Source organism: Eulemur rufifrons, chromosome 9 (genome assembly GCF_041146395.1).
Source record: "Eulemur rufifrons isolate Redbay chromosome 9, OSU_ERuf_1, whole genome shotgun sequence".
NCBI classification, from domain to species: domain Eukaryota; kingdom Metazoa; phylum Chordata; class Mammalia; order Primates; family Lemuridae; genus Eulemur; species Eulemur rufifrons.
In genome coordinates, this window is record NC_090991.1 from 51,374,408 (window position 1) to 51,402,286 (window position 27,879).

General features: G+C 57.0%; 2 protein-coding genes across 5 annotated transcripts; both read right to left on the bottom strand.

Moving 5' to 3' along the window:
* Positions 1–385: 385 nt before the first annotated feature.
* On the bottom strand, positions 386–13,205 carry UNC13D (unc-13 homolog D). 3 transcript variants are annotated; one of them, XM_069482856.1, is made up of 32 exons: positions 13,076–13,205; positions 12,360–12,407; positions 12,052–12,159; positions 11,871–11,930; positions 11,730–11,796; positions 11,390–11,570; positions 10,912–10,956; positions 10,716–10,784; positions 10,502–10,571; positions 10,248–10,352; positions 10,038–10,130; positions 9,863–9,966; positions 8,663–8,780; positions 8,446–8,570; positions 8,211–8,301; positions 8,066–8,122; positions 7,891–7,988; positions 7,735–7,786; positions 7,527–7,657; positions 7,287–7,407; positions 6,803–6,946; positions 6,519–6,617; positions 6,220–6,426; positions 5,965–6,033; positions 4,844–4,923; positions 3,377–3,482; positions 3,231–3,302; positions 2,729–2,812; positions 2,469–2,589; positions 2,145–2,268; positions 1,523–1,719; positions 386–873 (listed from the first exon to the last, which is right to left on the bottom strand). In XM_069482856.1, exons 1-32 carry the CDS (start codon positions 13,178–13,180, stop codon positions 752–754), a joined length of 3,273 nt encoding a protein of 1,090 aa, XP_069338957.1. In that variant the 5' UTR covers positions 13,181–13,205; the 3' UTR covers positions 386–751. The 3 variants fall into 3 exon arrangements, with proteins under 3 accessions (XP_069338957.1, XP_069338956.1, XP_069338958.1); XM_069482855.1 differs by having other exon boundaries at positions 12,360–12,395; positions 13,070–13,205; XM_069482857.1 differs by lacking the exon at positions 13,076–13,205 and adding an exon at positions 12,506–12,735 and having other exon boundaries at positions 12,360–12,395.
* Positions 13,206–15,276: 2,071 nt separating this feature from the next.
* WBP2 (WW domain binding protein 2) lies at positions 15,277–21,980 on the bottom strand. Of its 2 annotated transcripts, XM_069481715.1 has the most exons (8): positions 21,889–21,980; positions 19,521–19,629; positions 18,271–18,406; positions 17,216–17,308; positions 16,493–16,627; positions 16,137–16,259; positions 15,575–15,651; positions 15,277–15,464 (listed from the first exon to the last, which is right to left on the bottom strand). In XM_069481715.1, exons 1-8 carry the CDS (start codon positions 21,945–21,947, stop codon positions 15,411–15,413), a joined length of 786 nt encoding a protein of 261 aa, XP_069337816.1. In that variant the 5' UTR covers positions 21,948–21,980; the 3' UTR covers positions 15,277–15,410. The 2 variants fall into 2 exon arrangements, with proteins under 2 accessions (XP_069337816.1, XP_069337817.1); XM_069481716.1 differs by lacking the exon at positions 16,493–16,627.
* Between the last annotated feature and the right edge of the window lie 5,899 nt (positions 21,981–27,879).

A 27,879-nucleotide genomic window follows, 5' to 3' on the forward strand; every position in this document is an offset into this window, starting at 1 on the left:
GACTAGCTTTCTGGGCTCCACTGTAGGCTGAAAAAATATTTCCTAAGAGGGCAAAGCATTGGGTTTATTTATTTATTTTTGCTAAGAAGGTTTCTAGGTGGCAGGTGCTGTCCTAGGGAGGAGGCGTTCTCAGTAGACACAGCTAGCCAAACTGTCCTTTCTGCTTCCGTCCCTCTATGCCAGCCCTGCTGCCTGCCAGCTCTCACTGCCTCAGAGCCAGAAGGTCCTTGGCCTTGGTACTGGCAGCCCCTGGGGAGAGGACCCAGCTCCCTCTAGTAATGGACACCACCCCTCCTCCCCCAGGGCAGCTGGAGCCTCATATTTGGCAGGGTCCCCTCTCCCTTCCCCAGGAGGCTCTGTGCCCACAGTCCTGGGCCCAGCGAGCCTCCCCGCTCCCCCTGCCAGTGGCTGGGACAGGCAGGCTGGGAGACAGATGGCCAGAGGCTCTGCCCACCAGAGCAGCTTTCCAAGAGGTAAGCCAGAGCTGCTCCCTCTGGTGCTGGGATGTGGCAGAGAATGCTGTGGCTGGGGTGGGGGGTGGGGGTTGGGGAGTAGAGACATGGCTAATGTGCCCCTCACGGGGGCCCTGCTCTGGCAGGAGGACCAGAGGGGTCTGTGCTAACACTGACACTGACGAGGGTTAGGCCGGGCTGGAGGGCTGTGCTGTGGTGGGGAAGCCCAGACCTTACAGGAAAGCCCTGACTGGTCCCTGCTGGGGAGGGGGGCCCAGCCCTACCCGCAACCTGCACTGCTACCGCCCTGGCCGAGGGGCATGCTGGGAGGCCTGCTTGGCTCGCTGGCGCCTCAGCCGCACAAAGACTTGGGCCTCCCGATCACCCTTCCGGCTCTCCAGTAGCTGCAGGATTGGCTCCCCTGTGGAGAGAGGGGTTAGGTGGTCAGACGTGGGGAGAGGCAGTGCCTGGTGCGAGGGATGGCGGGTGGGGGACACAGCACTGCCCCATCCCATCAACCTGGAAGGAAGCCAGTGACCAACCCACACCAGCAAGCTCACAAGACACGGCCTGACAGCCAGGGCCCCAGGCCGGACCCAGCTGTAGTGCCAGAGGCTGAGACAGGCCTGAGGCTGTGACTGTTACCTTTTTATATGAGAACGCAAAGCTAGCTAATTAACCCTTTGTGCCTCAGTTCTCTCACCTGTAAAACACTAGTAACACCTGCCTCATTGGTTGTAAGAATTGAAAGAGCATGCGTAAAGTGCTTAGGGCTGGCCTGTGCTAAGTGCACAGGCACGTGAACTACTGTCACCAAGCTGGGGGACGCTCTGCAGGCATGTGCCCCCTGCTCAGAGAGAGCCAGGCCCCTCTCCCCGAGTAAACTCCTTGCTGACCTTCCTCCGAGAGAGCCACATTACACTTGGCCTAGCTTAAATTTCCCTGGTCTCTCAATTAGACCAAGAGATGTGCCATGGCTCATTCCACTGGCTTCCATCTCCGGAGAGGCACTTCTCTGACCCTGGCGTCACCTCTCTGGGGCCCCCGTGCTGCCCTGGGCTCAGGCCTACCGTTGGGTGCAGGGTAGGTGAGGGGCAGGCGGGTCTGAGGCACTTCGCCAGGCTCCTCAGAGCCAGTCAGCCCGGGCAGGTCACGCAGCGGGAGGAAGGCCTCCCCTTCCAGGTCATCCGCTCCCAGGGTGTCGTGGTCCAGCACGGTAAGCAAGAGGCATGCCCCGGCCTTCCGGCACGGCTCAGCAGACACCAGGCTGGCAGGGAGAGAGCCGGGCTCAGCCGCCTGCCCCGAGCACCGCCATCCCCCACCCCTGATGCAGGGTCCAGCCCCTGGTTGATAGGCCGAGGCTGGGAGAAAAGCCACCGACTGTGAAGTTAGTTTTGCAAAGTCAGCTCTCAGCCACGTGAATATGATGGGTGACGCTTTAAACCAAGGGTCCTATGTCTCCGGGCCTACCTGTCTTGAGGAACAGAGAACCTCAGGGACAAGACCCTTCCCTGGAAGCCTCTGAGTTCAACATGTGGGAGTCCACCGCTTGCTCCAGGGGAAGCAAGTCTTGTCCCAGGTGCCCCCTCCCTCGGGCCCAAATGTGGTCATCTCAAGGGAGCCCGTTAGCCCCAGCCTGGAGGAGCAGACCTGGGGGAGCCCAGGCTTGGAGAAGAGGGGGGACCCACTCACAATTCAAAGGTCTCATCAAACAGTGGGTGAAGGTCCTTCTTGTGTTTCTGGGTCTCCCGGGTGGCCAGCTCAGGGAACTCATGCCTGGGCTCCAAGGTCAGCTGGACAAAGGGGTCGCTGGAGCCTGGCCCAGGGAAGGGGGTGATGGCTGGGGGTCTCCCAGTCACCCTGCACTCACCCAGCAGCTGTCCCCTGTTCAGCATCACGAGGCCCTCCTGGTAACCAGGAGAAATGCACCCGGAGCTCTTGCCAAGTGAGCACAGCCCCCCAGGGACACGGGGACGTGGAGACATGGAGAGTGGCCAATGGGCAGCCTCCACTCACCATTGGAGTCCAGGGGCAGCAGGCTGGAGGCGCTGAGCAGCTCCACGCGCAGCTTCTGCTCCGAGGTGCGGTAGGAGGCCTTGACTGTCACAGCCCCCAGCTCCTCAGAGGCGGTTTCTGCCTGCGGGAGGGGAAAAACAAGGGCAGGGTCAGCTGGGGCAGGGCGGGGCCCACGGGCCGCGGGGAGAGGAGCCTCACCTGCCGCTGAATTTGGGGAGAGGAGCCTCACCTGCTGCTGAATGCGGGGAGAGGAGCCTCACCTGCTGCTGAATGCGGCTGCAGAAGTACTTCCGGATGAGCTCCCGGCTGGAGGCTGCCTGCAGCTCCAGGTCCTCCTGCAGAGCCTGGGAATGGGCACCCCCGAGAATCCCCCTGAACTGTCATACCCAACCAGAGCCCTGTCTTGCCCCCAGGAACTCACAGCCAAGGGGCGAGATGTCAGTTTGAAATGCAAAGCACTGGGGTGATGGGACCACGGGCAGGGGTGCACCCTCAGGAACGCCCAGGTGGACAGCAGGACAGAGGCACAGACAGGGCTGGCCTCACAGGCATGTGCCTGTGCTTAAAGGGACCGCATGCTTGATTTAAATTTAATGCTCTGTTGTCACCATCTTAAAATTGGTAATAATTTCTGAATAAGGGGCCCACCTTTTCATTTTGCACTGGGCCCCATAAATTACATAGCTGGCCCTGGGCACAGGTGAGCACAGAAAGGCTGGCTCCCCCAACCCTCCTACCTGGAAGCTTGCCAAAGCCTCCTACCTGGAAGGTGGCTGTGTGCAGGGCCTCGGGCAGCAGGCCACAGCCCTCGGCATGGAAGCAAATCTCCAGGTTCTGCGGGGAGACATCAGAGGTGACCCCAGGCTCTCTCCCAACAGGGCTACTAGCGCCAGGGTTGGCATTGTTACCTGCAGGGCAATCTTCAGCCTGCTTGAGGCCAGGGGCGAGCTGCGTTGGGAGGCAGCCGCCTCTGCCAGCTCCGCGAGTGTGTGAGTCCAGAGCAGGGTCAGAAGACTGGGGTGAGGCCCAGAGGGATGCCAGACACGGGACAGGACATGAGGAAGAGGAAGTGAAGATGGGGACCCAGGCCCATGCCACCCTCCACCTCCACCTGCCCCCCAGGTGAGGCTAGGGAGGAGGGCTGGTCTCCTAAGGGAAGGAGGCCGAGCTGGAGCAGGCGGGGTCAGTCCTAGCCACCGTGTCTCTCAGCCTCTGGGAAGACCCTCCTTGGCAGGATTATGGAACCCAACAAGCAGGGCCGGGGCAGGGGCAGATGGGGAGGCGGCCGGGCCCCTGTGAAGAACCACGATTCAAGCCCGGAGCAGCCATAGCACAGATGGAGCACCCAGTGTGGACAAGCACCTACGCTACCTTGCAGGGGAAGCAAAAGCGACCACACAGCCCTGATAAGGACCTGGAGTAACGGAGACTGACACTCGTCAGAGTCAAGTCTGGCAGTTAAGTACAAAAAAAGTACTTGTCATTAAGAATGGGGAAGCCTAATTAATTTATTTTTGCAACACAGTTAAGTGCCCATTATGCATCAGGGACTGTTCTAAAGGCTTTTGAGACAGCACTGAGCAAAGCTCCCATCTCAGTGGAGATTTAATTCTAGTTCATGGGGGGGAAAAAAAGCTGAAAAAATGGCATAGTAGCAAAATGTGGCCTAAGAAATACAGACTGCGGACCCCCGTGGGCCCCGGCTGTACCGATGGGGCATAGCAGGACTCCAGGAGGGCAGGGGCATGTGGAGGGGTCTGTTTGTTGTCATCGTCATCGTCACTATGGCCAACAGTTGTTGACCACTTCCTTTGTACCGATACCGTTCTCAGCACTTCACGTGACCCATTTAATCCTCAGTGGAGGCCAGAGCCCTTACCATCTGCACTGAGAACCCGAGTAACTGCTCAAGGCTGCTGAGCAGTGGTGAGGTTGGAGTCCAGAGCCCATGTGCCGGACCCCACTCCCTGCTGCCAGGTGTCCTGGGTCCTTGTTTTAAGACACCCCAACTAGAAGTTCTCCCTGCATTGTGGGCAAGGAACACCAGTTGCCTGTAACTGCAGGAAGGCAGAGAAGCATCAGGGAGGTCCTGAAGACAGTGGGGACTAGGGAGGAAAGGGCAGGTGGGTTTTGACTCAGCCTAAGGAAGAACTCAATGCTCAGAGCTGGGCAGCGTGAAACAGGCAGGCTTGTGAGGTCGTGAGATTCCTGTCCCTGGGAGCAACCATTTGAGCAGAGGCCGGTTATACCCCCTAAGGGAGGTCACCGAAGGGATTCATCCTCCATCCCCCAGAGTGGATGCTGAGGGGAAGGAGGGCCGGGTGGGAGAAGGGGTGGAGGTGGCAGGGGCACCCAGGACAGGGGCTGCTGCAGACCTGCTGAAGTTCTCCTGCACCAAGTTGGTGTTCATGTAGCAGAGCTTCACTTCCAGAAACTTCATCAAGGGCAGAATGGCCTGGGGAGGGGGGTGGGAACACATCTGGTTCTGGTCCATTTCTGTCCCACCCCAGTTCCTTTGCCCTGACCCCCAGGGAGGAAATAGGGCCAGGAGATTTTGTGTGCTCAGCTTGCAACGTATGCAGGACCCGGCCCTACCCACTTCTCTGCCTCCCTCTCCCGGTTCCTGGGTCTGCTCCAGCCACAACGGCCTCCTCTACAGCCCTCGACGCCGCCAGTATGGTCCTTCCTCAGGGCCTTTGCCCATGCTGTTCCCTCTGCCTGGAATGCTCTTTGCCTGGAAAGCCTCATGGCTCCTTCCCGTGCTTCCTGTGGGACTTGACTCAGCTGTCACCCTCTGAGTAAGGCCTTCCCTGGCCACTTCCTAAAAATACAACCCTCTGACACTTCCCACCCCCTTCTCTGTTGTATTTTTCTCTTCACTTATCATTACTGCACACGCTGTATGTGAGCGTGTGCGCGCGGGCACGTGCATCTGTGCATGTATTTATAGTTAGAGCCACAACTGTCGCTTACTCGTTTAGCTCTTCTTAACCCCCATGGCTAGAACGTAAGCTCTAGGAAAGCAGGAATTTTCCTCATGTTGTTCGCTGATCTATCCCCAGTTCGTAAATCAATGCCTGGGACAAAATGTGTGCTTAATGAACAGTTGATCAATTAATGAATAACCTTCTCCCAAACAATAACCTTCTCCCATGCATCATGACATATGCCCTTACAGGTGAGGACCCGGGGTAGCTGGCTCATATAAACAGGACAGCAAAGCTGTGGGCAGAGGATGCACACCCAGGTCCGTTGGCTGCAAAGTCTAAGCCTGCCCCCACCGCGGCCCCCACGTTGACCGCAGTGCTGGGGGAGCCTGTGGAATGACCCAGCCCAAACCCTTAAGCATCCAAGGAGGAAACCAAGGCCCAGGGAGAGCTCATCTCTGATACCCCAAGGCCTTCAGCCCCCCCGACCCACCCCGAGCCCGCTTCCCAATACCAGACCCACAGAGCCAGCAGGGCAGTGGAGGTCAGTGAGCAGGAGGGTCACTCACGTCCTCAGGCGAGACAGACTCCCTGACGCCCATGAGTTTCTGGATGTGCTTGGCGATGCCCACCTCCAGCTGGGGAACACAAAATGGTAGAAGGAGGGAGGCCAGGGCATGAGTCGGGGCTCAGAAGAGTTTGTGTGGGGCCTGAGTTTAGGTGCAGGAGGGGGTGGGGGCTGGACAGCAGCCCAGGTCCTGCTGGGGCCAGGCTTCAGCTGAGGATGGGGTGGGATGGGGTTGCGATGAGGTTGGACAAGGTACCTGCTCGGCCAGTGTGCGGACGCCAGTGCGGATCTCATGGCCCAGCCCAGCCAGCGCACCCTGCAGCTGGGCATGCAGTGTGTTCCGCAGCTGCCCCTGCTCCAACACGGCCCCTACACGCTGCTCCAGGGCCTCCCATGCCAGCTGGGTGGGCAGCTTGCCGATCACCAGCCGCAGCTGCTCCATGTCATTCACCACCACGCACAGCTAGGGGCAGGCATGGGCACAGAACTTCCTGAACTGTGCCAGGACTGGCACTCCCACCTGGCAAGACCCCCAGCCCCAGCTCTGGCCCTTACCATGTTGGCTGCCTGGCCCTGGTCCTTCTGGCCCACAGAGAGCTCGCGGGCCCGGGCCTTTATGAGGCTGCAGTACACCAGGGCCAGCCGACAGGTGTCCTGGGGTGGGGTGGGGCAGAGGGAATTGATCCAGGGAAGAACGGATGGGGGCATGGGAATCTCAGTGACTTGGGGGATTTAGGAAACAGGTTTTGGGAGGCTGCTGGTGTGATAACGTGGAGGAAATGCTGGGTGGTAGTGGGGCTGTCCTAGGAGGGGGGAAGGACACGTGGAAGACGCTGCACCTCCACGAATTTGACAGTGATCATGAAGGCCTCCTCTGGGTCCGGCCAGTCCAGCTGCCGGGCGGTGTGGCTGATCTGGGCGAAGCAGGTGGACAGATCCACAGCCGACGTACTGTGCTTGGTCAGTTCACCCAGGGGCACCAGCTGGAGGAAGGGAGAAGTGCTTAGCAAGGAGGGCTCAGGACTCTGCCAAATCCACCCTCCTCCCTCCTTCCTTAAGCATTCACAGAGCAGCTGCCAGTGCCAAGCACAGAGCTGGACAGGAGGCTACCCAAGGGGACAAGCGAGGCTGGCCCAGATGCCTCAGGCTGCAGGACCATCTGCAAAGTGAAGCCACAGTTAACCACAAGCATATCAGGAGGCAGCGTTTTTGCACACAACTGGCCTCAGGAGCACCCAGAAGGGATGTTCCAAGCGGGTCTCCTACTTTTACCAAACCCGCACTCAAGGCCGGGGTGAGCCCAAGCCCAGGCCCTGCCCCCACCTGGTCCATCTGCACCGCGCGCTGCACGCGCGCCAGGGCCACGCTGTACGTCTTCTGCAGCCAGGAGGGGATAGCTGGCTGGAACCAGCGGTGGAAACCATCCAGGGCCAGGACTCCGTCCCTGGGGAGAGCCAGGGATCAGCCTCAGGAAAGGCTGGGCCCACCCACAGGTCCCAGGCCCTCGTGGACCCTCCTCTCCCCTGTGCCCTGCAGCCCGCCCGCAACCGGCCTGCTGGCCACCTCTCCGAGGGCACCGCGTGCAGCTGGCAGAGCTCCTTGAGGCTGACGTAGAGCTGGAACAGACTCTCGCCCATCTCTGGGGACACGGGGCTGCCGACTGCCGCTGTGTGGTCCTTCACCCGCTTGGCCACCTGCAAAGGAAAGGCGAGGTGGGCAAGGTACGCGGAGCCCGGCAGAGGCACGGCCTGGAGACGGCAGAGAGACTCACCAGCCACTGCAGCTCCAGGAAAGCCATGGAGAAGAGGTCGACCTTTAGGGCACTGGAGGAGAGACAGCGGGCGTCACCCAGACGCACATGCCAGGGTCCCTCAGTCCTGGTTCTGAGCCATGGCCCCACCACCCCCTGCCCCTTCTGTCTGCTCACTTGTAGAAGATCTTGTTCCACGTGCGCTGGCACTGGTGCAGGTCGCCAACGATGTCCTGCACTAGGCTCAGCAAGGCCTTGCCCATCTCCAGCATGCCCTGGAAGGGAAAGAGGTGGGCTGAGCAGGGCTGCCAGGGGCAGGCACCCACACCCCCATCCCAGCCCAACCCCTCACCTGCACCATGGGCTGATGGTGCTGCTGCTTCAGGTGGAACCATTCAACAGTGCCAATCTGCCGGCAAGGAGGCAGTGAGGACGGGGTTGGTAGGCCCAGGCACACGCCACTCGCCCACCCCCTGTTCCCAGCCTGGGTACCGTACCCGCAGGGCCTCAGTCACCAGCTGGGACAGTGGGGCGCTGTCCGGGCACAGTTCTCCAAAGGCCTTCATCTTGCACATCTGTACCAGGACCCTGCGAGGCGGAAGGGCTGTGTCCACAGTGCCGGCCACTGCACACCCACCACTCACTCCTCCAGCAGGCATCCCCCACCCTGCGGCGGCCCTGGCTGCTCCCTCATCCCTGACACCACCGAGGAAGAGGAGGGGAGCCACTGACCTGAGTAGAGACTGCAGCCGGGCCGGGGAGTCAGAGACAGAGAGGGGGAAGACGGAGCGGAACCTCCGGATGAGGGAGAGGCCGTAGGCCAGCAGGGAGCTGAAGGAGGCGGCCAGCTCCTCCCGCTGCAGAGCCAGGAGCTATGTTAGGGGGCCCGGCAGCCCTTGCCCTCCCTGGGCCCTGCCTGCCGGCACCCCTCGTCCCCCCGCAAGCCCACCTGCTCTGCCTTGAGCCGGCCCTGGATCCACTGGTACTCGATGCTGGTGATGGGGTGCAGGAGGCAGCCGCTGGGGAACTCCAGGCTCTGGTAGAGGCGGCTGTAGGCCAGCCATTGCCTGCGCGGACACGGGGCCTCAGCCGTGGGGACGGCGCCCACCCCAGAGCCTCCTGGGGAGACCCCTAGCAGCACAGGCTGGAAGCTAGTGGCCCACAGGAGCTCGCTTGTTTCCACAGATGCTTTTCAAATCGCCTGTCTCTTAAACTGGGATATTTATCATTTAAAAATGTCAGGATTTCTTGCTTTTTGTGAAAAATCAGATCTAGGGACTTGAGCCTTTGTGCACATATGGCAAACAGCAACTGGGACTTCCCTCCATACGTCTCTGGTGACTTAACACATTAGGTCCCAGTGGGAGGGCGGAGGATGTGGGAGAAGAGCAACCCAGGGACAGGCCCAGGTCCCTACTGGACACAGTGGCCACCTGCATTACGTGCTTGGGCCCTGCCGGCAAGCCAGGCCCCTGACCGCCTGGTGCCTGCTCCGGCCTCCAGCCTCACACCATCCCACCCGGCTCCAGAAGACTCGCCTGTCCAGGGGCCCAGAAGCTCACACGCTGCCCCCGGCCCAGAACTGCCTTCCGCAGCCTCCTCCCGCCTCCCACAAGGCAGCGCTCTCCTCTTGTTCCTCCCGGCCAGCACCTGGCTGGGCCCCTCTGCCTGCTCTTCTCACATGCACTGAATGTCTGTGGCTCCGGGTGTCCTTCCTGGCATTCCCAGACTCTGACAAGGCGCTGGGGCGTGCCAGGCCGTCAACACAGATTTGTTAATGTCAGCACATGGATTTTCTGGCTCGACGGCTCAGGCACCGGGAGATGGGGCTGGCCTGGGGCAGGGGTGGCAAACTCAAAGCCCAGAGGACTCCAAAGACGTGAGGGACTGAACTGGGCCCAATGGCAACTGTGATGGACAGAGGTGGACACGCTGTTCTGCTCTGGCCAACCGCACGCAGCCCAGCAAAATGACAGCCCTAGCCGGGGATCTGGATCTCCAGGTTTTTCAAAGTTGGTAACTGATTCAAAACCTAAAACACACAGTTTGGGCCAAAGAGGACTCTCCCAAGGAGTAGACCTTGGGCTGCCGGCTTGTAGGAGGGCAGTGTGGGGAAGGGATTGGCGTCTGCGTGGGGCTGCGCACTCACGCCATGGACTGGTGGAAGTCGGACAGGTCCTTCTGCGTGGCATGGAGAAAGAGGATGGTGGCAGCCTGGGGACTCAGCGATCCGTCCCAGGAGGTGCTGCCCGCCTGAGACAGGTGGACGAGTGTCAGGACCTGGCTGGCAGCCCTGGCCACGCCCAGCCCTGGGAGGGCAGTACCTGGTGCCGCGTGACCTCGTGAGACACAAGCTGCTGCAGAAGGTGGAGGTGCACCGTGTAGCTGGGCTGGGAGCGGCTGGCCGTGGTGGCTCTCTGCAATGGGGCCTCTGTGAGCAGACAGGACCCCACGCCAGGTGCAGCTGCCCTCCCCATCCCAGCTGGGCCACTGAGGGGGCGACACACAGCCCCTGGCCCAGGCCCCACACCTACCCGCTTGTGAATGAGCTGGAACTGGAGGTGGCACTGGCCACGGTCCGGGTAGGTCTCGGTGCAGGGCTCCAGGGGGTACCACTGGTCCTCTCGGCAGCGCAGGTCCTGCGGGACCACGAGCATCAGGGCCTCGCGCAGTCAGCGGGAAGGGAGGCGATGGGAGCAGACCCCAGGTTCTGCTTGATGTGGACCGGGAGCCCCTCCCCAGACCCCTCCCCACCTCGGCCTCTCCTGGGCCCCTCCCCCCACCTCACCTGCAGCCTCAGAACCACGTTCCCCAGAAAGTCGTCCTGGCCTTTGTCCTTCCGGGCCTCCTTAAAGATCCTATTCCAGGCAGGGAGTGTGAGGGAGACAGCCAACCAGGCTCGAATGTGCCCCCACCTGTGGCCACCTGCGGCCCAGCATCTAGTGTGCATGTGGGTGGTGCAGGAGTCCCCACTCCTTCCCCGTGAGCCCCGAGGCACCCACCTGCGGAGCCCGTGCAAATCTGTGAGCTCCCCCAGCTTCTGTCGGACAGACTCCACCGTGTCTAGGTCCCTGGCAGGGCAGAGGTTTCAGTGGGAGGCAGAGAGGCTGTCTGTGACCCCTTCCAGGAGGGAGTGCTGCCACCCTAACCCCCAGACCCCTTGTCTTCCTGTCCCTAGGGATAAGCCATGTCACTTACCACATGTCCAGATGAAAGCTTGCATTGGTGATGTCCTCAAACTCCCTTGTAGGGAGAAAAGGGCAAGGTTTAGGCCTTAGAGGGGTAGGACCCCAGCCAGACTGGGCCACAAGTGACCCCAGCCCAGAGCCTGTCCCCCAAAACTGCCATCCCCAATATCAGCAGCTGTGGAATCTTGGCCAGTCCCTACCATACCCCTCCTCCCCTCCCATCCACACCCCTCCCTCCTTAAGGTAAGGCTTCAGGCACCCCCAGATTCACCCAGAGCCTTCCTGCCCACCCTCCGAACATGTGGCACTGATGTCACTGGTCTGTCTTGTCTGACCTACGCTGTCTTAAGGGTGGGCTCTTCCTCCAGTCTTTGCCCAGAGCCAAGCCCTGCCTTGAGCCAGGACGACCTGCTGATCTCTCAACTTGGGGAGACCCTACCACCTAGAGGATCCCCAGACAGAGTGGGGGCTGGGGCAGGGCCACATACAGGATAAAGGTCTCGTCCCAGACGGGGTTGAGCGTCTGGTTGATGACTTGGGTGCGGTGGGTCTGCTCCTCAGGGATGGTGTGCCTCACCACGGCCTTCTGCCGACGCCGGGCCCCGGGGCTGTCCCCTGGCATGCTGACCCCTTGCTCAATGCCCAGCAGGCAGTAGGGGTCACTGAACCCTGGGGAGGAGTGGGGAGGATGAGGCAGCCAGGGAGCCTGCTGGGCTCCCTGGGACAGCCCCTCATGACGAGCAGCACTGGCGGTGAGCCCTGGGGCCGTACAGGAGTGTGCCCTCCTGCGAGCAGGGAGCAGCCCTTGGGCACTCCACCCACACTCACCACTGACGTCCTTGCCCAGGATGCCCTTGGCCTGTTTCACCGTTGCCTTCAGACAGAATATTGGCTTCTGGAGGGACGGGAGGGGCATCCTGAGTCCCAGAGTGGGCTGGGCTTCCCAGGCCCCTCCCGGCCCAGGGTTACCTGGAGCTCCCTGACCCGCTGCAGCGTCCGCTGGTGCTCCTCAGGCTCCACGTGGAAGGCCTGTGGGGAGGGAGCCCACAGGGCAGGAGTGTGGGGGGCCGGGGGCACAGGGTGGGGGCCAGGCCAGGAAGGGGGCTCCTGAGTCCCAGCTGCAGGAAGGGGTGGCTGGGGCTGGGCTCACCTCCTGCAGGTACCGCAGCAGCTCAGAGGCCTCGATCACATGGTTGGGCTCCGGCTGCCCCAGGCGGTGCAGGACAGTGTAGAGAGCTTCCTCGTAGAGCAAGGTTCGCTGTGACACACAGGGGTCACCTCAGGAGCTCCACCCCTGGCACCCATACCAAACACCCAGAGCAAGACCAGGCACCACATGTGCAGTGGAGGCGGTTGGGACCCAGAAGTCCCTCCCCACCCCAGTTGCTACCATCAGCCTTGGCCAGTAGCTGCAGGAGGGTGTTCACGAGGATGCACCCCCCGCACTCTGACTCTTACCTCCTCGGGGGAGAGTTGGTGGGATGGAGGCTCGATCTGGGGAGCAAGGTGGAAAGACAAGGTGGTGTCTCCGGAGGCCAGGCCCAGGCCCAGGCCCAGGGTAGCGGGGCCCAGCACCCGGCCTCCAGCCCCACAACGCCCCACACCTGTTCCCACAGCAGGCCTCCTGGGGGGCCAGCCCCCAGGCTGCCTTCCTCGTCCCCGGGCCTGCCGTGGCTGAGGTCCATGGGTGCCCAGCTAGCCCAGCCGCGAGGCCTCCACACCCGCGCCCCCACCTCCCTTCCTTCCCCAGAGGAAACAGCACTGCTTATCGGCGGCGGGTGGCTGCTCCCCACCCAGCGGCGGCGGAAGTGAGGCCCAGCCGAGGTGAGGGGGATGTGAGCAGGCCCGAGGCTGCTCTGCTGGTCCCCAAGCAGCCCACCCCACAGCAGGGACACCCCCTGCCTAATGGAGCCAGTGCCTCTGGACCCGGAGGAGCAGGGGACAGGGCCGGCCCACCAGGGGGAAGGCTTCAGAGAGGCTCAGCCCCAGGACCTGAGGCCCACGGTGGCCCAGGGACACCTGGCAGACCGGCCCTACTGGCCCAGAAGGCTCTGCCCAGGGGCTGGGGTGGGCAGGGGAAGGTCCCTAGTTCTCTGTTCCAGCCTTCCAGAGGTGGGGGCACGATGGAGCTCCCAGGCTGCTCTCCTCCCCACTGAGGTCACTCCTACCTCCTTCTTGGGTAGAGGATCCTGCAGGTCTCTGACCCTGTGGCGCCTTATCTTGATGGCCTGGCGCAAGAGGGGAGGGCGCCGCTGCGACTGGGAGAGGAGTGTCGCCATGGTGGCCCGCTCTGCCCTTCCCCTCGCTGGCTGTCCGCTGCTCTGGCGCACTGGGTGAGGACAGCGAAGCCACAGGATTATGCAAAGAGCCCGGGGCTGCCACTCTCTGCCAGGGGAGGGCGGAGGGAGGGCAGTGGGGAGGATGGAAGGGTCAGGGTTTCACCGCCAAGGCGGGGCAGGGTGTGCGACTCCCAGGCCCCCTGCACCTTCCTCCAGCTGGAATCCTTGCAGGACCCTCCCCAGGCTGGAGCCGAAGGTGGACCTGGTAGGCGGGCCCAGCCCGGCCCCACCCTCCTACAGGGGCCCTGGGAGGGTCCAGCACTCCCCGCAGGGGACAGCAGGGCCAGGAAGGCGGCCCTGCCCCATCTGTGTGCTGCACTCAGGTGGGCTGGGTCCCAAGGGAAGCTGACCTGGGCCCATGGAGTCTCACTTAACTTCCCTGAATTGGTGGGGGTGGGGTGGGGCAGGGCTCAGGGTGGGGGCTCCTGAGAGGCGTCCCAGCTGCAGCCAACTGCTCAGCCTGCTCCACCCCACAGGTGACATTCCCCAGAGGTGACGGGCCTAGCTGTGCCTGGCACCCCGCCCCCACCATGACGGTCAGGCGGTGCTCCCTTCAAATGCCCTTGTAGGCGGTCAAACCGCGAAGCTCCTGGGCGGGGCGGGCCAGAGGCAGGGGCAGGAGAGGACCTGCTGCCTAGTCTCTCCCAAGAGCATGGACTTGGTTCACAGGGGACAGCACTGGGCTTTCCCAGGGCTCTGTGACCTGCTGACCCTGTGCCTGGTGCCTGGGCTGGGAGGGTGGCAGGAGGCCACACACTACAGTGGCTGGGCTGGCAGAGTGGTCCAGGCCAGGCTTCCAAGGTGCGTCCCTGTCACTAGTCTTGACATGCTCCAGAGGCCTAAGGCCTCCTCCGTCAGGAGCCTGGGCCAGGGCTGCGATTCTCCCCACAGCCAGCAGGGGATAGGCCAGGAAGCATGACAGCCTGGACGCGGGCGTCCCACACCCTCCCCCCAAGCCCCAGGGGCTCCTCAGCAGGTGCGGTGCAGCTGAGCAACTGCCACACGATGGAGACCCCAGGGCGGAGCTGTCCTGGGACCAAACAGGCCTTGAGAACAAGGAACTCTCCCGGATGGGAACAGTCCCCCAGAGCCTCCCAGGGGCCCTCTGCAGCCAGACAGCTGTCCTTCCTCAGTCACCTTCATCACCACACACAGAGCCAGAAAGGGTCATTACTTCATTTTTACTATTTCACATTTTCAGCAAACAAATCAAGGTGCAAACAGGGTTTATTTCACATTAATATATTAACTGGATTTTTTTTTTTTTTTTGGTCAAATAAATAGGGAATTCTCTTTAAATAACCATCTCCTCACTTCATGGCCAGTCCAGGAACAAACGAGCAAATTTTAGCGCATCCAAGGGGCACGAAGCTTAAAGGGAGGACAGGCTGAGGGGCTGGCGGCAGGGTTGGGGGCCCTTGTTCCCAGTCCACCCAGCAGCCCCCAAGTGGCAAGACAGGACAGACATGCAGTCTCCAGTTCCAGTTGAGAAGCCCCTTCTAGAGGGAAGAGAGGAGAGGGAAAGCAAATTCCAGAAAAACTAGCAGGGACGCAGAGGGGCTTCCTCCTAGCCCAGCCGCAGTGGCCTCACCCCCGATACCACCCAACCCCTGGAAGCTCATGTAAAAGCTTCAGAAGTCACACAGAGGTGGCAAGAGCATGACCAAGGCTAGGGAAGGGAAGGGAGGCAAGTGTGGCCGGGGCTGGAGCCTGGCCCATGGAATGTGGGCGGACAGTCCCTTCCTCAGCAGGCACAGGCCAGGCAGGGGAGGGAATGGGAGCAGGCCTGCCGGGCGGGGGACCCGAGTGCAGCGGCTGCCAGACCAAGGGAGCTGGAGTGAGGTGGAAAAGGTGGCCAGAGAGTCCCTGTGGGGAGAAACTACGAGAGCAAAACAGGAACAAGGGGACACCCTGTGCTCCCAAGGAGAGCCCCAGAGATGGTGAGGAAGTGTGCTGAGCAGTGCCTCGGGCTCCGAGCTGGCACGGGAAGCTGGGGGGCATCTCTCCAGAGGCCAGGGGCCCCTCTGCCCCACAGTGCTAGTTCTGGTGACTGTTTATAATCAGACCTGGAGGAAGAACAAGGCCCTCCCTCGCCTCCCCAAGCCCCAGCCACAGCCCCAGGGGAGGGGAAGGAAGGCGAGCTGGGTGAGAAGCAGGGAGGTGAGTGGGTCTACTGCGTCTTCTTATCTTCCGGGGGGTAGTAGGGAGGTGGCGGAGGCTGGTTCTAGAGAAGGAAGAAAGGAAAGATCACATTGGATGGTCCAAAACCAGACAAGGTCTCCCTGTCCCTAACTCCCAGCTTCTGTGGCTGAGGGGCTGGCCACCCCCACTCACCGTGGGCATGTAGACGTTGTGTGGGTTGCCTGGGTTGTAATAGGCGCTGGCAGCTGCTTCTGCGGCCTTGGCTTCGGCTGTGAAAGCAAACACACCTGGCATTGGCAACAAGCCCTCCCTTCCTGTGGCTTCCCCAGGAACTGAGCTCAGCTTGCGACCCCCAAGGCCCAGGGCAGCTGGTGCTGGGGGCCCACGTCTATCAGTAAAAACAGCAGTTAAAATTTCCTGAGCACTTGCCATGTACTGGCACTGTCCCTTCCAGCCCTGTCACATTGTCTTATCGGAGCTAATCCCCAACCCAACTCCACCAGGTGGCACCGTAACCATCTGTTTGTAGATGAGAAAACTCAGGCACACTAGGTGACTTTCCTGGCCCCAGGGTACATGGCTAAGGGACTGAGGGACTGGAATCCGGCTCTGCACCACCAGGCTCCCACCCTGCTGGTCCCCTGGGGTAGTTCCCCAGACCAGAGCTCATCCATCATGTGGAGCTCCCCACCAGCCACTGCCCATTCTCTGAAGCTCTCTGCACGACCTCAGGGAGGCAGCCCAGGGGCCTTACCTGCAGGAGTGGAGGGGACATCAGGGCCGCTGACTGGAGGTTCCATGGGCCCAGGATAGGGCGGTGGCGGGGGCTGCACATATCCCATGGCCCCATCCATCATGGGAGGTCCTGGGTAGAACTCTGCTTGGCAAGAAAGTGACAGGGACCTGGTGACCGCCCCAGCCACGCTGCCACAGAAGACTGCCTCCCTGGGAGCCGCACAGCCCAGCCCTCAGCTGGCACCCCCCGAGCCTCTCCAGCTCCTCGTTAGTCCTGAAGCAGCTGGAGGAATGAGTCTGTCTTCTACAGCCCCCTGGCCTGGGAGGGGGTGGTTAGTGGGTGGGCTGAGGGTGGGCAGCAAAGGACACACTCACCAGGTGGGGGCGGTGGATAGGGGTAGCCAGGAGGGCAGGGGTACATTCCATTGGCGACTGGCGGGGGAAAGACATAGGCCCCGCTGGGCATGTAAGAGTACCCATAGGCTCCATTGGGGGCTTCACCTCTGGAGGCTATAAGTACAAGGGGAGAGAGAAATGAGTGTCGCCTGCCTTGGGGGCTGGGAGAGGGTGGCCCCGCTGCCTGCAGAGGGGAGCTGCTGAGCCCCGGGCCTGTGCCCAGCAGACATGCCCTACCCCACCCCAGCCCACTCCCCACCCACCTCTGGGTCTGCCTGGGTCAGGGATGAGGCAAAAAGAGAGGATGGGAGAGAGGTCAGAGCAAGGGCAAGGACAGGCAGGAGAGGTGGGCAGGATGGGGGCTCGGGGAGAGGTGCAGAAGGGGCCGGGGAGGGTGTCTGCTGAACACGTGGCTTGGGGATTTAGACTGGTTGCTAAATGGTAGCTTAATGGCTGGGGTTTTTGTTTTTATGAAGCCATAGTAAAATGTCCTTGAGTCCAAACAGCTCTGTCAAATGTCATATACCAGCCCCAGGCAGGGGAAACCCAGCCTTGGAGGTACGGGGCAGGCTTCCTTCCTGACTCCCAGGCCGGTCAAGCCGGTGCCCAGACACTTAGCTCCTGAGTGCATAAAAAGCAAAACAAAAAGTAAAACCTCCACACAAACGTGTCCTTGGCCCCGAATCTCTAGAGCCTTGATACCTTGAGATGCCACCTGGAGCATCCGTTGTCCAAACTCAATGGCACCCCCTGCCGTGAAGGTCAACTTGTAGGAAGCCGCACCTTCCCAGCCACCTGAAAAGGGGATGGACCATGAATAAGCAGCAGGAAAGAAGAGGTGATGTCCTAAGAGAAGGCCATCTGTCCTCTCCAGGCCCCCACCAACGACCTGGGGGCCGCAGGGAAAGGGCCTGCAACGTGATGGGGGCTTCTGTCTCCGTGCCATGGCTGCTCTGGCTCCTCCGCACCCACTCCCGCCTTTGGAACAGGCGGCTTTTCCTTCCTGGAACAAGCCTGTCTTCCCACGCCCGGCCCAGTAAATACACAGGCACTAAGGCCACCTTGGTTTGGTTTTAGAACATCAAAGGGACTTCTCTCTGTGCCCAATAAAGCACCCAACAGCTTCACTAGAGCAAGTATATGCAGCAATAACTCATGTGCACATTCAGAGCAGACCTGTCTTCCTGAGGGGGCCAAAGGCCGGACCCTGGCCCCTCCAGCCTGGCTGCTCTCCAAAGGAGGACCAAGAGCTCCTCAACAGCAAGGCTCAGGCCTGGTGGGTGTGAAGGGGGAAGTAGGTTCAATGCAGAGGTCTCTGGTATCTACAAAAGACCCGGCCACGAAGTTGGGCCCCTCAGGCTTCCTGGGACAGCTGCCTCTTCCTGACTCTTGTGAAAAGGTCCCTCCTGAGAACCTGACACAGCTCCTTCCCAAATCTAAAATTTGTACCTACTCCCCAGGTCACAATGAGCATCTTTATTTATTACAGTCTTTCTGCTGATTTTACTCTCTGAAAAGGTGATCTGAGCTGCCATCTTTAATGCCAGCATTTTTTTCCCCGCTCTTAGCAACCAAACCCCACTTCTGCTGCCCAGCTGGCAGCCCAGCCATTCCTCTTGGTGTTAATCCAGGGCCAGGAAGAGGGCAGGGCTAGGGTGGTAAGGGTCCAAAGAGGACATCCCCAGGGCAGCAGTCACAGGCACCCAGGGCACCTCCCTAGAGGCCCCCTCCATGTCCTTGAGCTCCCTGTCACCTACCTCCTGCTTCAGCCTTCACCATTCCCTTGATGTAGTTTGCACCAAACACAGGCTGCTTGATTTCACAGTCCTTCATCAGATAAAACGGCATCATGAAGGACTGCATGGCATCCTTCCCCTTGGACAGAAAGATGACCTGCAGAGACAGAGGTCGAGCGCCATCAGCACCTGAAGCACAGCCCCCTCTGCCAGCGCCTCCCGCTGCTGCCTGTGTGTGATGAGTCTGCTCCCAGGGTCTGGCAGCCTCAGGGCTCTCTGCCGACAGCATATGTGAGAAGGACAGACTGCGCTGTCATTTAAGTGGCAGTGTGGAGGTGGCAGAGGTGGTACGTAAGCGAAGGCGCCTGCGAAGCTAGGGAAGAGCAGGCGGAGCCGAAGCAGGGAAGGATTCCTGAAAGGGGGAATCTCCAGCCTGAATTCTGCAGGACCGAGAATGATGGTGCAGCAGGGGCGTTAGCTCCCAGGAAAAAGGGGACTGTTGTAACCTTCCCACAGACGTCACCCTGCCGAAACAGCAACAAGAGCATCCTGTGCTTGGAGAACTCCTTGGGTTTTAAACCCATGACTTCAATCTGTGACTGAAGACACCAACTTGAGCCTCCAGAAGTGGGGTTTTGAGACTCCCCTGTCTGCTGAGTTGTGGAGATTAAAATCTGAAGATGTGTTCCTCTCCTTCCAGCTGCCTTTAAGACTAAGTCTTGAGTAGCTACCGGCAGTGATCCTTTTCCAAGAACATCTACTTGTGCTTTTCAATCTCTGAGTCCCAGTGAGTAACACTTGGGCAAGGCCCGTTCTGCAGTCCGGCATTTCTCACTGCAGGGCGCTGCCGGGCTCTGTGCCCAGTACGGAGGCTGAGGCCACCTGACTGTCCTGTTTACCACCTTTACCACTCTGGATGTGCACAAGGCTTCCTGGGCTGCCCTTACAGAAGTCAAAATGATTAACAGTCTCTTGCCTCCAGACTCAAGTCATCCCAGCAGCTGCATCCAAGTACATAGAGATGTTGCAGCAGCAGCAGCTCTGGAATTGGCCTGGATTCACTGCCCAGTGGTCAGTTTAGCTACACAAAGAGGCTGGTGGTTCTAGAATCCAGGAGCATGTGACAGGGAAACAGGCAGAGTGAGGCACCAACATTCACCAGCGTTCAAAGGCCACTTGATTCACAAGGCTGAGGCAAACCTAAGACTAAGACTCGCATCACCTCCAAGAGTAACGAGCCTCCAAACCAACCATCCTGCTGTGCAACTCACCCGGTAAGGGGTAAGGTAGACAGTGCCTTTCTTGGTCCCTTTGAAGGCCTCTGGCACGTTCTTCATATCATTGAATGTAAGTTCCACATGATCATAGGACATTAAGATGCTGTGATAAGAAAAGAGGAAAGGCCCTCATGAGTCAGTATGGAGATGTGATGTAACCCCCAGACACCGGGCCCTCCTCCCAAGCAGCTGCCTGGCATGTCGTCTCTCTTAACTGTCTCAACAGTGCTGTGTTGAAACCATTAACATAGCCATGGAATAGATGAGTAAGTTAGGGTTCTACCGAATTTCCCAAAGCCCACCTGCACAGCCCCCAAGTGACCAACACAGTAAAAGAGCTGCAGGGCTCAGCCACCATCCCTCAAGGCAGGTTAGATTATCTGGGTTAACTATTCTATTTTCTTTTAAGTTCTTATGATAGGTGATCTGTTTTTTGGGTTTTTTTTTCCCAAGTCCAATATATAAACACATCTAAGCCATGACTCTGAACATTTCAAAATGGCTTCCTGTGAGGTTCTTTTAAACTTGGGGTTCTTAAGCTGGGTCTTCAGGGATGTCTGTCCAGGAAGCCCTTGAGATGATCACATATGTGCATTCTTTCTGAGAAGAGAAGTCCATAGCTTTCATCATTGTCAAGGGGGTTCATGACTAGAAGAATAAAGTTTCACTATTTTAAGTATCAAATTTTGTTTTTTTATTTTTATTTATTTATTTTTTTTGTTTATTTTATTTTATTCTTTGATTGTCATACTGCAGAGTATTAAGTATCAAATTTTGAATCCTGGACTTGAACTTCAATTAACGTAGATACACTTATTCAGACATGAGACTGAAGCACTTTTCAAAACAAGGCACACCCTTATTTAGCAGCGCTGAGCCCTAAGCCATGTAGAAGGCCCAGTGGGATAGATACATTCTTGTCCCAGAAAAGTCCTACTGAGAGAGAAAGAAAACAGTTCCCAGAGATGTTACCAAATGGCATCAAAAGCTGCCCAAGCCTGGGAAGTGACTCACACACAGAGAATCAACAAACCAGTGAGCAATGTGAGGTTTCTCTGATTACATGATAAAAAGGTTCAAGTTCGCATGGTTCCTTTGTTTGCGCCCTCCTCCCAAATATCACCACCTTCTTGACTGGGAAAGGGTTAAGTGAGAAAGAGAACTGGTACGAAAAAAGAGGACAGCTCAGAGAAAAGAAGTAATTACCAGGAACAGGTTGGGCCCATCAGACTCTGAGCAGGTAAGATGGAGGGAAAGTCAACATTCTGAGGTCTGGGTCACCCTAGGTGTTCTCCTCTGACTCATCAAGTCTCCCTAAGTGACAGGTTGACTGGGTGCTGGCCTTAGCTGGGTACAAGGCTTTAACTCCATCATGTCTCCCTTGGAGACTCAGGTTCCTCCCAAGCTCCATCTGCCTTTAAGAGGCGATTTAGGGTCAGCACAGTTCAACCCAGGGCTTGCTGGTCTGATTCTCAATACCCCAGAAGATAAAGGAGAGAGAGGCCATCCAAGGAGCCAAGAAATTGGAAGAAAGACCGACTGCATTAGGCAAGGGGTGGGGACGGTGGAGTAGAAAGAACCTTGACATTAGAAGACCTCTGCCCTGGGGAGTGACCCAAGCCAACAGGCTTTCAACAGAAAGACGCAAGGGACTAACCTTTACAATGACCCACACAGTGCCAGGAACCGTGTTAGATGCTTGACAAAAGTCACCTATTTAATTTCACCGTGAGGCCTCAGTTTCTCACCTGGAACCTGAGCAATTCTGGAATATACTGGAAGGCTATTTACTGGTAGTTAATCCTATTAACTTTGGAGTCAAGACTCCTTTACTGGAATTTACCATCTCTGTTACACAGCTGTGATCTCGGCAAGTTACTTAACCTCTCTGGGCCTCACTATCCCCACCTGTGAAATGTGTGTGAAACAGTTTCTGCTGCAGACTTATGTTTTAAAGAAGGTAGAAGAGACGCAGTGCCTCACACGTAGTAACGTAGTAAACGTCCAATAAATGACAATTACTTTTGTTTGAGGCTCCTCCCAACTCAAAGTCACAACTCCGGGAAGGGGCTCAAGAACCACCCTAGGCCCCACCTGTCGCCCCAAACCCTGTCCCCATCCAGCCGCCCCACCCCCACCCCCAGCTGATCGCAACATCCCGGCCCCTCCCCCACGGCCCACCCAACCTTCCAGCCCCGCCCCCAGCCGTTACCCACCCCCACCGACAGCACTCCATCAATTTTTCCTCTCCACAGGTTTATTCCCCACCGCCCGCAGCCCACGGCCCACCGCCCACGGCCCACCACCCACGTCCCTGACACCCAAATTTCGGTCCCCCAGGATCCTTCCGCAGTGTTCTTACCTTTCGGTGTTGTTCACAATCACTCCGCCGCACTCCGAATGATTCTTGTTGAGCGCCATGGTCTCTCCGAAAGGGGTCCCGAGACTCGCAACGCAGTGCGCTTGCGCCCCTCTTCGGCCCGCCCCTAGTGGCGTCGTTCGTATTAGAGTCAGCCAATCACAGCTCCTGTGCGGAGGCTGGACCAACCACCTGATCCCGGGCGTCACGTGGTAATAGTTTACACCCTCTCCCCTCCCTCCAGTTCCGCCTGCATCACAAACCAGTTGAGGACTACAATTCCCAGGAGGTATTGCTCCCGCATCCTCGACCTCTTCCTCTGCTGGTGGAAGGTTGGATTCTGGAACTTGTAGTCTCTCCTAAGCCTGGACCTTCTCTGCTGTTTGCAGAACCAATCGGATTGTGCACGCCCCACCCCGCCTTCTCAGTGGGACCGGAATAAACAGTTTGGCTCCTCAGAGGGGCGTAATCCTGGACGCTTACTGAGGAAGCCCAGGCGGACACAGCCCGGCGTGTGACACGCTAAGCAGTCGCTTAATGGGGCGTCTTCACTCTCTCAGTAGACGTTTATGGTGTACTTCCTGCGTGACTATGCCCCCAGACTTGGGAGTCACTGCAGCCTCATAGATAAGCTGGCGACCCAGTCTCTTCCAGGATGTGGTGGGCTGGCTGAGTCCGAATAAACTGCCATCCTTTTAACCAGACCCTACCCCTGAGCCGCCAGGGTGGGCTGCGAGGATTTCCCAGTGGAGGAACCCGATGTCCCCACCACGATCACTGTCAGGCTGGGAGGGCGCCCACCGCACCGCCGCCTCCAGCCAAGCTGGCCTCGCGGTGGCGCTGCTCCCTGTAGAATATTCTGGCTTCGCAGTCCGGCCGCCCTGCTGGGTCCCCGCTGGAAGATTTAAACAAGACTCAGAATAACTGAATGGAACTAGGCACAGTGAGAGACCCGCAGCCGGGTAACATTGGCTTACAAAATAGGGCTGACTCATTTCAGCTCGTGACGCAGCGTTGGGCGTCCTCCACTGAGCAGCTGCAGTTATCTGAACTACCCCACCTCCCAGGCGAATCTTTTGAGAGGGAGGGTAGGGGGCCTCACTTCCCATGTGGCAGTCCCTGGGCGTTGTGAATCTTAAGGGATCACAGTTTGTTTTTAAGCACACAACCGATTTCCTGACACGTGGTCAACTTCGTGATCCACCTGCTTGACTTGGCTTTTGAGGGAGGTTGCCTATGTGAAAGAACAAAAAGTATCTCACTAGAAAAGATCATGAACCAGCCTTCTGTGAGGTCCCGTGCAAGACCAGGTTGGACCTGGCAAGACAGGTGCAGTGAATTAAGGATGGTCATAATGAAATCTGCTCCACATGATTAGATGAATTTTGGCACGTGTAATCTGTGCAGCCTTTATCAAGAATTGAGTCAAACTGTACGTGTTGATAGGGAAAGATTGTGAAGGTTTTATTAAGTATAGAATGGTGTGTGAATATACTTGCATTTGTATCAAAAATAAGGTACAGACATAAAATTTCTGGAAAGATCCACCATGTTTGTGGCATTATCCCATTGAGGCATGAATCTGGAAATTGGGCTTGGACTCAGTGTGGTGTAGATTGTACTCTTTTACACTGTTTAATTATCTTTTTTTTTTAATTAAAAAAACTAACTTATAAATATTTTTTAGTCTTTTTTTTTTTTTAATTTCCTGCTGCTCCATGTGTGGATCTTTTTTTTTTTTTTAAGAGACAGGATCTCCCTCTGTGTCCCAGGCTGGAGTGCAGTGACACAATCATAGCTCACTGTAGCCTCAAACTCCTGGGCTCAAGTAATCCTCTCGCAGCTGGAACTATAGGGTGTGCCACATGCTCAGCTAATTTTTAAAAAAAAATTTTTGTAGAGATAGGGTCTCACTATGTTGCCCAGGTTGGTCTCAAACTCCTGGCCTCAAGCAGTCTTCCCACCTTGGCCTCCCAAAGTGCTGGGACGAGCCACTGTTTAATTTTTTTACTATGTGCTTTTAAAATATTAATAACAAAGTTCAAAAAGAAAGGGAGAATTCACCCAGCAATAGGTATGCAAGAATGCTATGAGGACCAGAATGGGAAGGTGGGAGGTCAACTGTCCAGCCCCACCCCAGCTCCTTTACTAAACTAGGTTGGAGGCAGAGGCAGATCCAGGTTTTTGGGGGCTTGAAGCTTATACAATTTTGGAGGCTCTTTATAAGAAATGAAATGCACAGTTACGGATACACAGTGTGGTGGCCACTCAGAGGCCTCCTGACAGGAGGGGAAATGTCATGAAGAGGAAGTCGAAGCGGAGAGAGATAGCAGGCTTAACCGATTCCGGCTAGAATGTCCAACATTTGCAAGTTTTATAAAAACATATGACCATGTGAACGCATTGCTAGGGCTGCTCCCATGCCTTGCAGGGAAATTGGTCATTTCCAGTACTCACACAAGGGCCTCAACGATGACAGTTCCTTGCCGAACGTGGTGGGCAGTAAGAGGCCTCTGGGCCCAGGTCTCAGTACTCAGACCTCTCCTCCTGCCTTGTACCCCGCTCTGCCCGTTTCCAGTAATGATCTCTTTTGCTGAGCTGTACTTGCTCGTATTCTCCAGACTGGAGCTTCCTGAGTGGTGCAGGAAGAAGGGGGATGCAGGAATGGCTGAGATACCAGCCAGGCAGGAGCCGGTGGCTGAACCCCTGAACCATCACCTCTTGGCTTCCAAGAAGATTCATCTGTTTGCCCCAGTGACCCAAACAAATATTATTTGTGCTGAACAAGTAATCATTTTCTATGTGTGCCATGCCATTAAAAAGGTTGCTAAACAGTTTACCAGATGATGGCTTTCAATGTGTTTTATGCTGACCCACAGTAAGAAATATATTTTATGTTAAGACCCAGCACACACATGTATATTTATAAGTGAAACTGAAAAAGTAAAAACCTGTTTGGGACTGAAAGGGTAAAAATCAGCTCAGACAAATAGAAAAAACAGGCCAAGGTCACGCCGCTGTTGTAAAATGGCACAGTGACCCCCTTTTTCAGCCAGGGCTGCTTTCTTACCAGTGACACCCTGGACTGGCTTTGCAATTCCAACTGTTAACAGAGAGGCCCCAGCACTAAACGGCTCACCTCACGTCAGCACCCCATCCCTAGTTAATCCCTCTTCAGAGACAGCAACCGCTCCAGAACTGATCCTTGCTTCTTGTAGAAGCCTTCGGAATCCAGACCTGACCAGCCTGCTCCCCTCCTCCTTCTCGTGGATGGTGGATGGTGGATGGGTGGCTCCCCAGTAGGTTTGTGTGGGCTGGCCCCTGGCTGAATAGGTCCTAACAAAATATGTTTCCTGAAACAATACTTACCCTTACTATATGCTACTGAAGAAAATTTTTCTATTGCTTTAGTTGTAAGAGCATGGCAAAGTCTTCCTGCAATCTTGCAAGCAAAAGAAAAGGGTCCTGGCAGTCCAGTTCTAAGATTGCCTCCAGGAAGGGACATTTTATAGGAAATGAGAACTGTTAGCCACTATTAGGCCGGAGTTCACTGGCCTTTTGACTGACAACAGCTGGGTGGGTGGGTAAGTAACTAATTTCCCAGAACAATTTTAATCCCATTAAAATTTATCTAAAAACTGTTTAAACATTTTGTCATGAATGTTATTTTTTTTCCCCACAAGGAGACTGAATTACATCAGCAGCTTTAAAAAACTGAACAAAAGTGGGGAGGGTAATCACTCTGTGATTATCCCCTTTGCACATTCATAAATTTGGAAGAAAAAAAAAGATTTGCCCAAGACCCCCAGGTTTATGACTTTTTTTTTTTTTTTGAGATGGTGGGGCATGGTGGCGAGGGTATTGCTATGTTGTGCAGGCTGGTCTCGAACTCCTGGCCTCAAGGGATCCGCCCACCTCATGCTCTCGAATATCTAGGACTACAAGCACCTGCTACCTTGCCCATCTTGATTTTTATTTTATTTTATTATTTATTTATTTAAAAAATATATTTGAGACAGAGTGTCACTTTGTCACCCAGGCTAGAGTGCTGTGGCATCATCATAACTCACTGCAACCTTGATCTCCTAGGTTCAAGCAACCCTCCTGCCTCAGCCTCCAGAGTAGCTGGGAATACAGGCATTCGAGTGCCACCATGCCCACCTAATTTTTAAATTTTTTTTAGAGATGGGGTTTCACTCTGTTGCCCAGGCTGGTCTCAAACTTCTGGCCTCAAGCGATCCTCCCACCTCAGACTCCCAAAGTGCTGTGATAACAGACGTGAGCTACCATGCCCAGCCTGATTTTTATTTTATAGTGTGATATATTGTGAAATTTTCTATAATATTTTTGTCATTTTAAAAAAATTGCTAGTAGTTATGCCCTAAATTGGGTTTATAATCTTCAGCTTGAAAATCCCTGTTCCAGGAAAAGGATGGGGGGTGGGGCTGGTGGGGTTCAGGGAGGAGGGAAGGAGAGGGCTGGAGCTGAAAACAGCACCCACCCCCATCGGAGACTGGGCCCGCGCCCATCCAACTCCTGGAGCTGAAACTGTCCCCTGTTTATGGTCCCCAAATAAGGGTCCTGAAGGTTTGTATCAGTGTGATTTAGGAGTTTTTCAATCTCTTGGTGTGGCGGGATAGTGATTTTAGATATTAATATTTGCTTCTCTCTTCGCGTACAGTGAAAGGCTGAGAGGTTTTCTTCCTCCTGGGTCAGAAGGTAGGAGAGCCTCCTGCTCCCAGGGCGGCCTCACGGTTCTCCAGCAGTTTCTGTCTGAGCACTGGCTGAGCACAGAGGTTGCCAGATACTTAGAAGACACAAAGGCCCAGGCCTTTGTTTAGGAACCAAGGCCTGTTGTGTGCAGCTGGGGCTGTAGGAGCCAGAGGGCTAGAAGGGGCGAGGGGCTTGCCCGAGTGGGGAAGAGGTGACTTCCAAAGCCCAGGGAGAGGAACAGAGTTGGGGGGATCCTCTAGTGGTAGAGACCCCAGGCCTGCTCCCACACAGCAATCCGCTGCGGTGGTGTGTGGTTGTGGGCGGTGGGGAGGCCTGAAGGCCAAGAACGGTAGTTTGGGCTTGTGTTAAAGGGTCCAGTCGAGGCCAGGCGAGGTGGCTCAAGCCTGTAATCCTAGCACTCTGGGAGGCTGAGGTGGGTGGATCGCTCGAGGTCAGGAGTTCGAGACCAGCCTGAGCAAGAGCGAGACCCCGTCTCTACTAAAAAATAGAAAGAAATTATATGGACAGCAAAAAATATATATATAAAAAAAAAAAATTAGCCGGGCATGGTGGCACATGCCTGTAGTCCCAGCTCCTCGGGAGGCTGAGGCAGTAGGATCGTTTAAGCCCAGGAGTTTGAGGTTGCTGTGAGCTAGGCTGAAGCCACAGCACTCACTTTAGCCCGGGCAACAGAGCAAGACTCTGTCTCAAAAAAAAAAAAAAAAAAAATGAAGGGTCCAGTGGAGAGATGGAAACCACAGAAGCTATTCGAACGGAGAGATTTACGATGAGAATCAACTAGCTATGAAGTTAGGTAACCAGGTAACTGAAAAGGTGACAAAAAGAATTTTCAGGTGACATGGAGGTAGCAACCACAAGAAGCAGCACCCAAGCCTGGGGTTGAGGGACCAAAAGGAAACGTTGGAATCATTAAAACAGAGGCTTGAAGGAGGAGCGCCAGGAACTAAAACCCGGCCATCTGAGGAGGGGCACTGCGGCCGGTGCTGGTGTCTCTGACGGGGGCTCCGGGTAGCTGGTTCTGCAAGGAACGGGAGGAGTGGACACTGCATTCAGCTGCTGCTGAGGAACTGCAGCTGCCCCCGTGAAGCAGCGTTCCTGGGGAAGCGCAGATGCAGTGAGCAGGCAGGAAGCAGCCGGACCGGCTCTAGCCCTGCCGGCCTTTCTAGCGCCCCCTGTTGGCAGAGCCTGGCAGCGAGCAGCGGGCAGTGGAGAAACGTGGCTCTCAGAGGCCGGGCCAGAGCGTCACAGACTTTAGTGGGT

Coding starts and splice junctions, on each gene's coding strand:
- UNC13D (XM_069482856.1), bottom strand. CDS start 13,180: ATGGCGACACTCCTCTCCCAGTCGCAGCGGCGCCCTCCCCTCTTGCGC. Junction 10,353..10,501: donor ACGTGGTTCTGAGGCTGCAG/GTGAGGTGGGGG, acceptor GTGGTCCCGCAG/GACCTGCGCTGCCGAGAGGA. Junction 6,947..7,286: donor GCGCGGTGCAGATGGACCAG/GTGGGGGCAGGG, acceptor CCCTTCCTCCAG/CTGGTGCCCCTGGGTGAACT.
- WBP2 (XM_069481715.1), bottom strand. CDS start 21,947: ATGGCGCTCAACAAGAATCATTCGGAGTGCGGCGGAGTGATTGTGAAC. Junction 16,260..16,492: donor CTATCCACCGCCCCCACCTG/GTGAGTGTGTCC, acceptor CTTGCCAAGCAG/AGTTCTACCCAGGACCTCCC. Junction 15,465..15,574: donor ACAACGTCTACATGCCCACG/GTGAGTGGGGGT, acceptor TTCCTTCTCTAG/AACCAGCCTCCGCCACCTCC.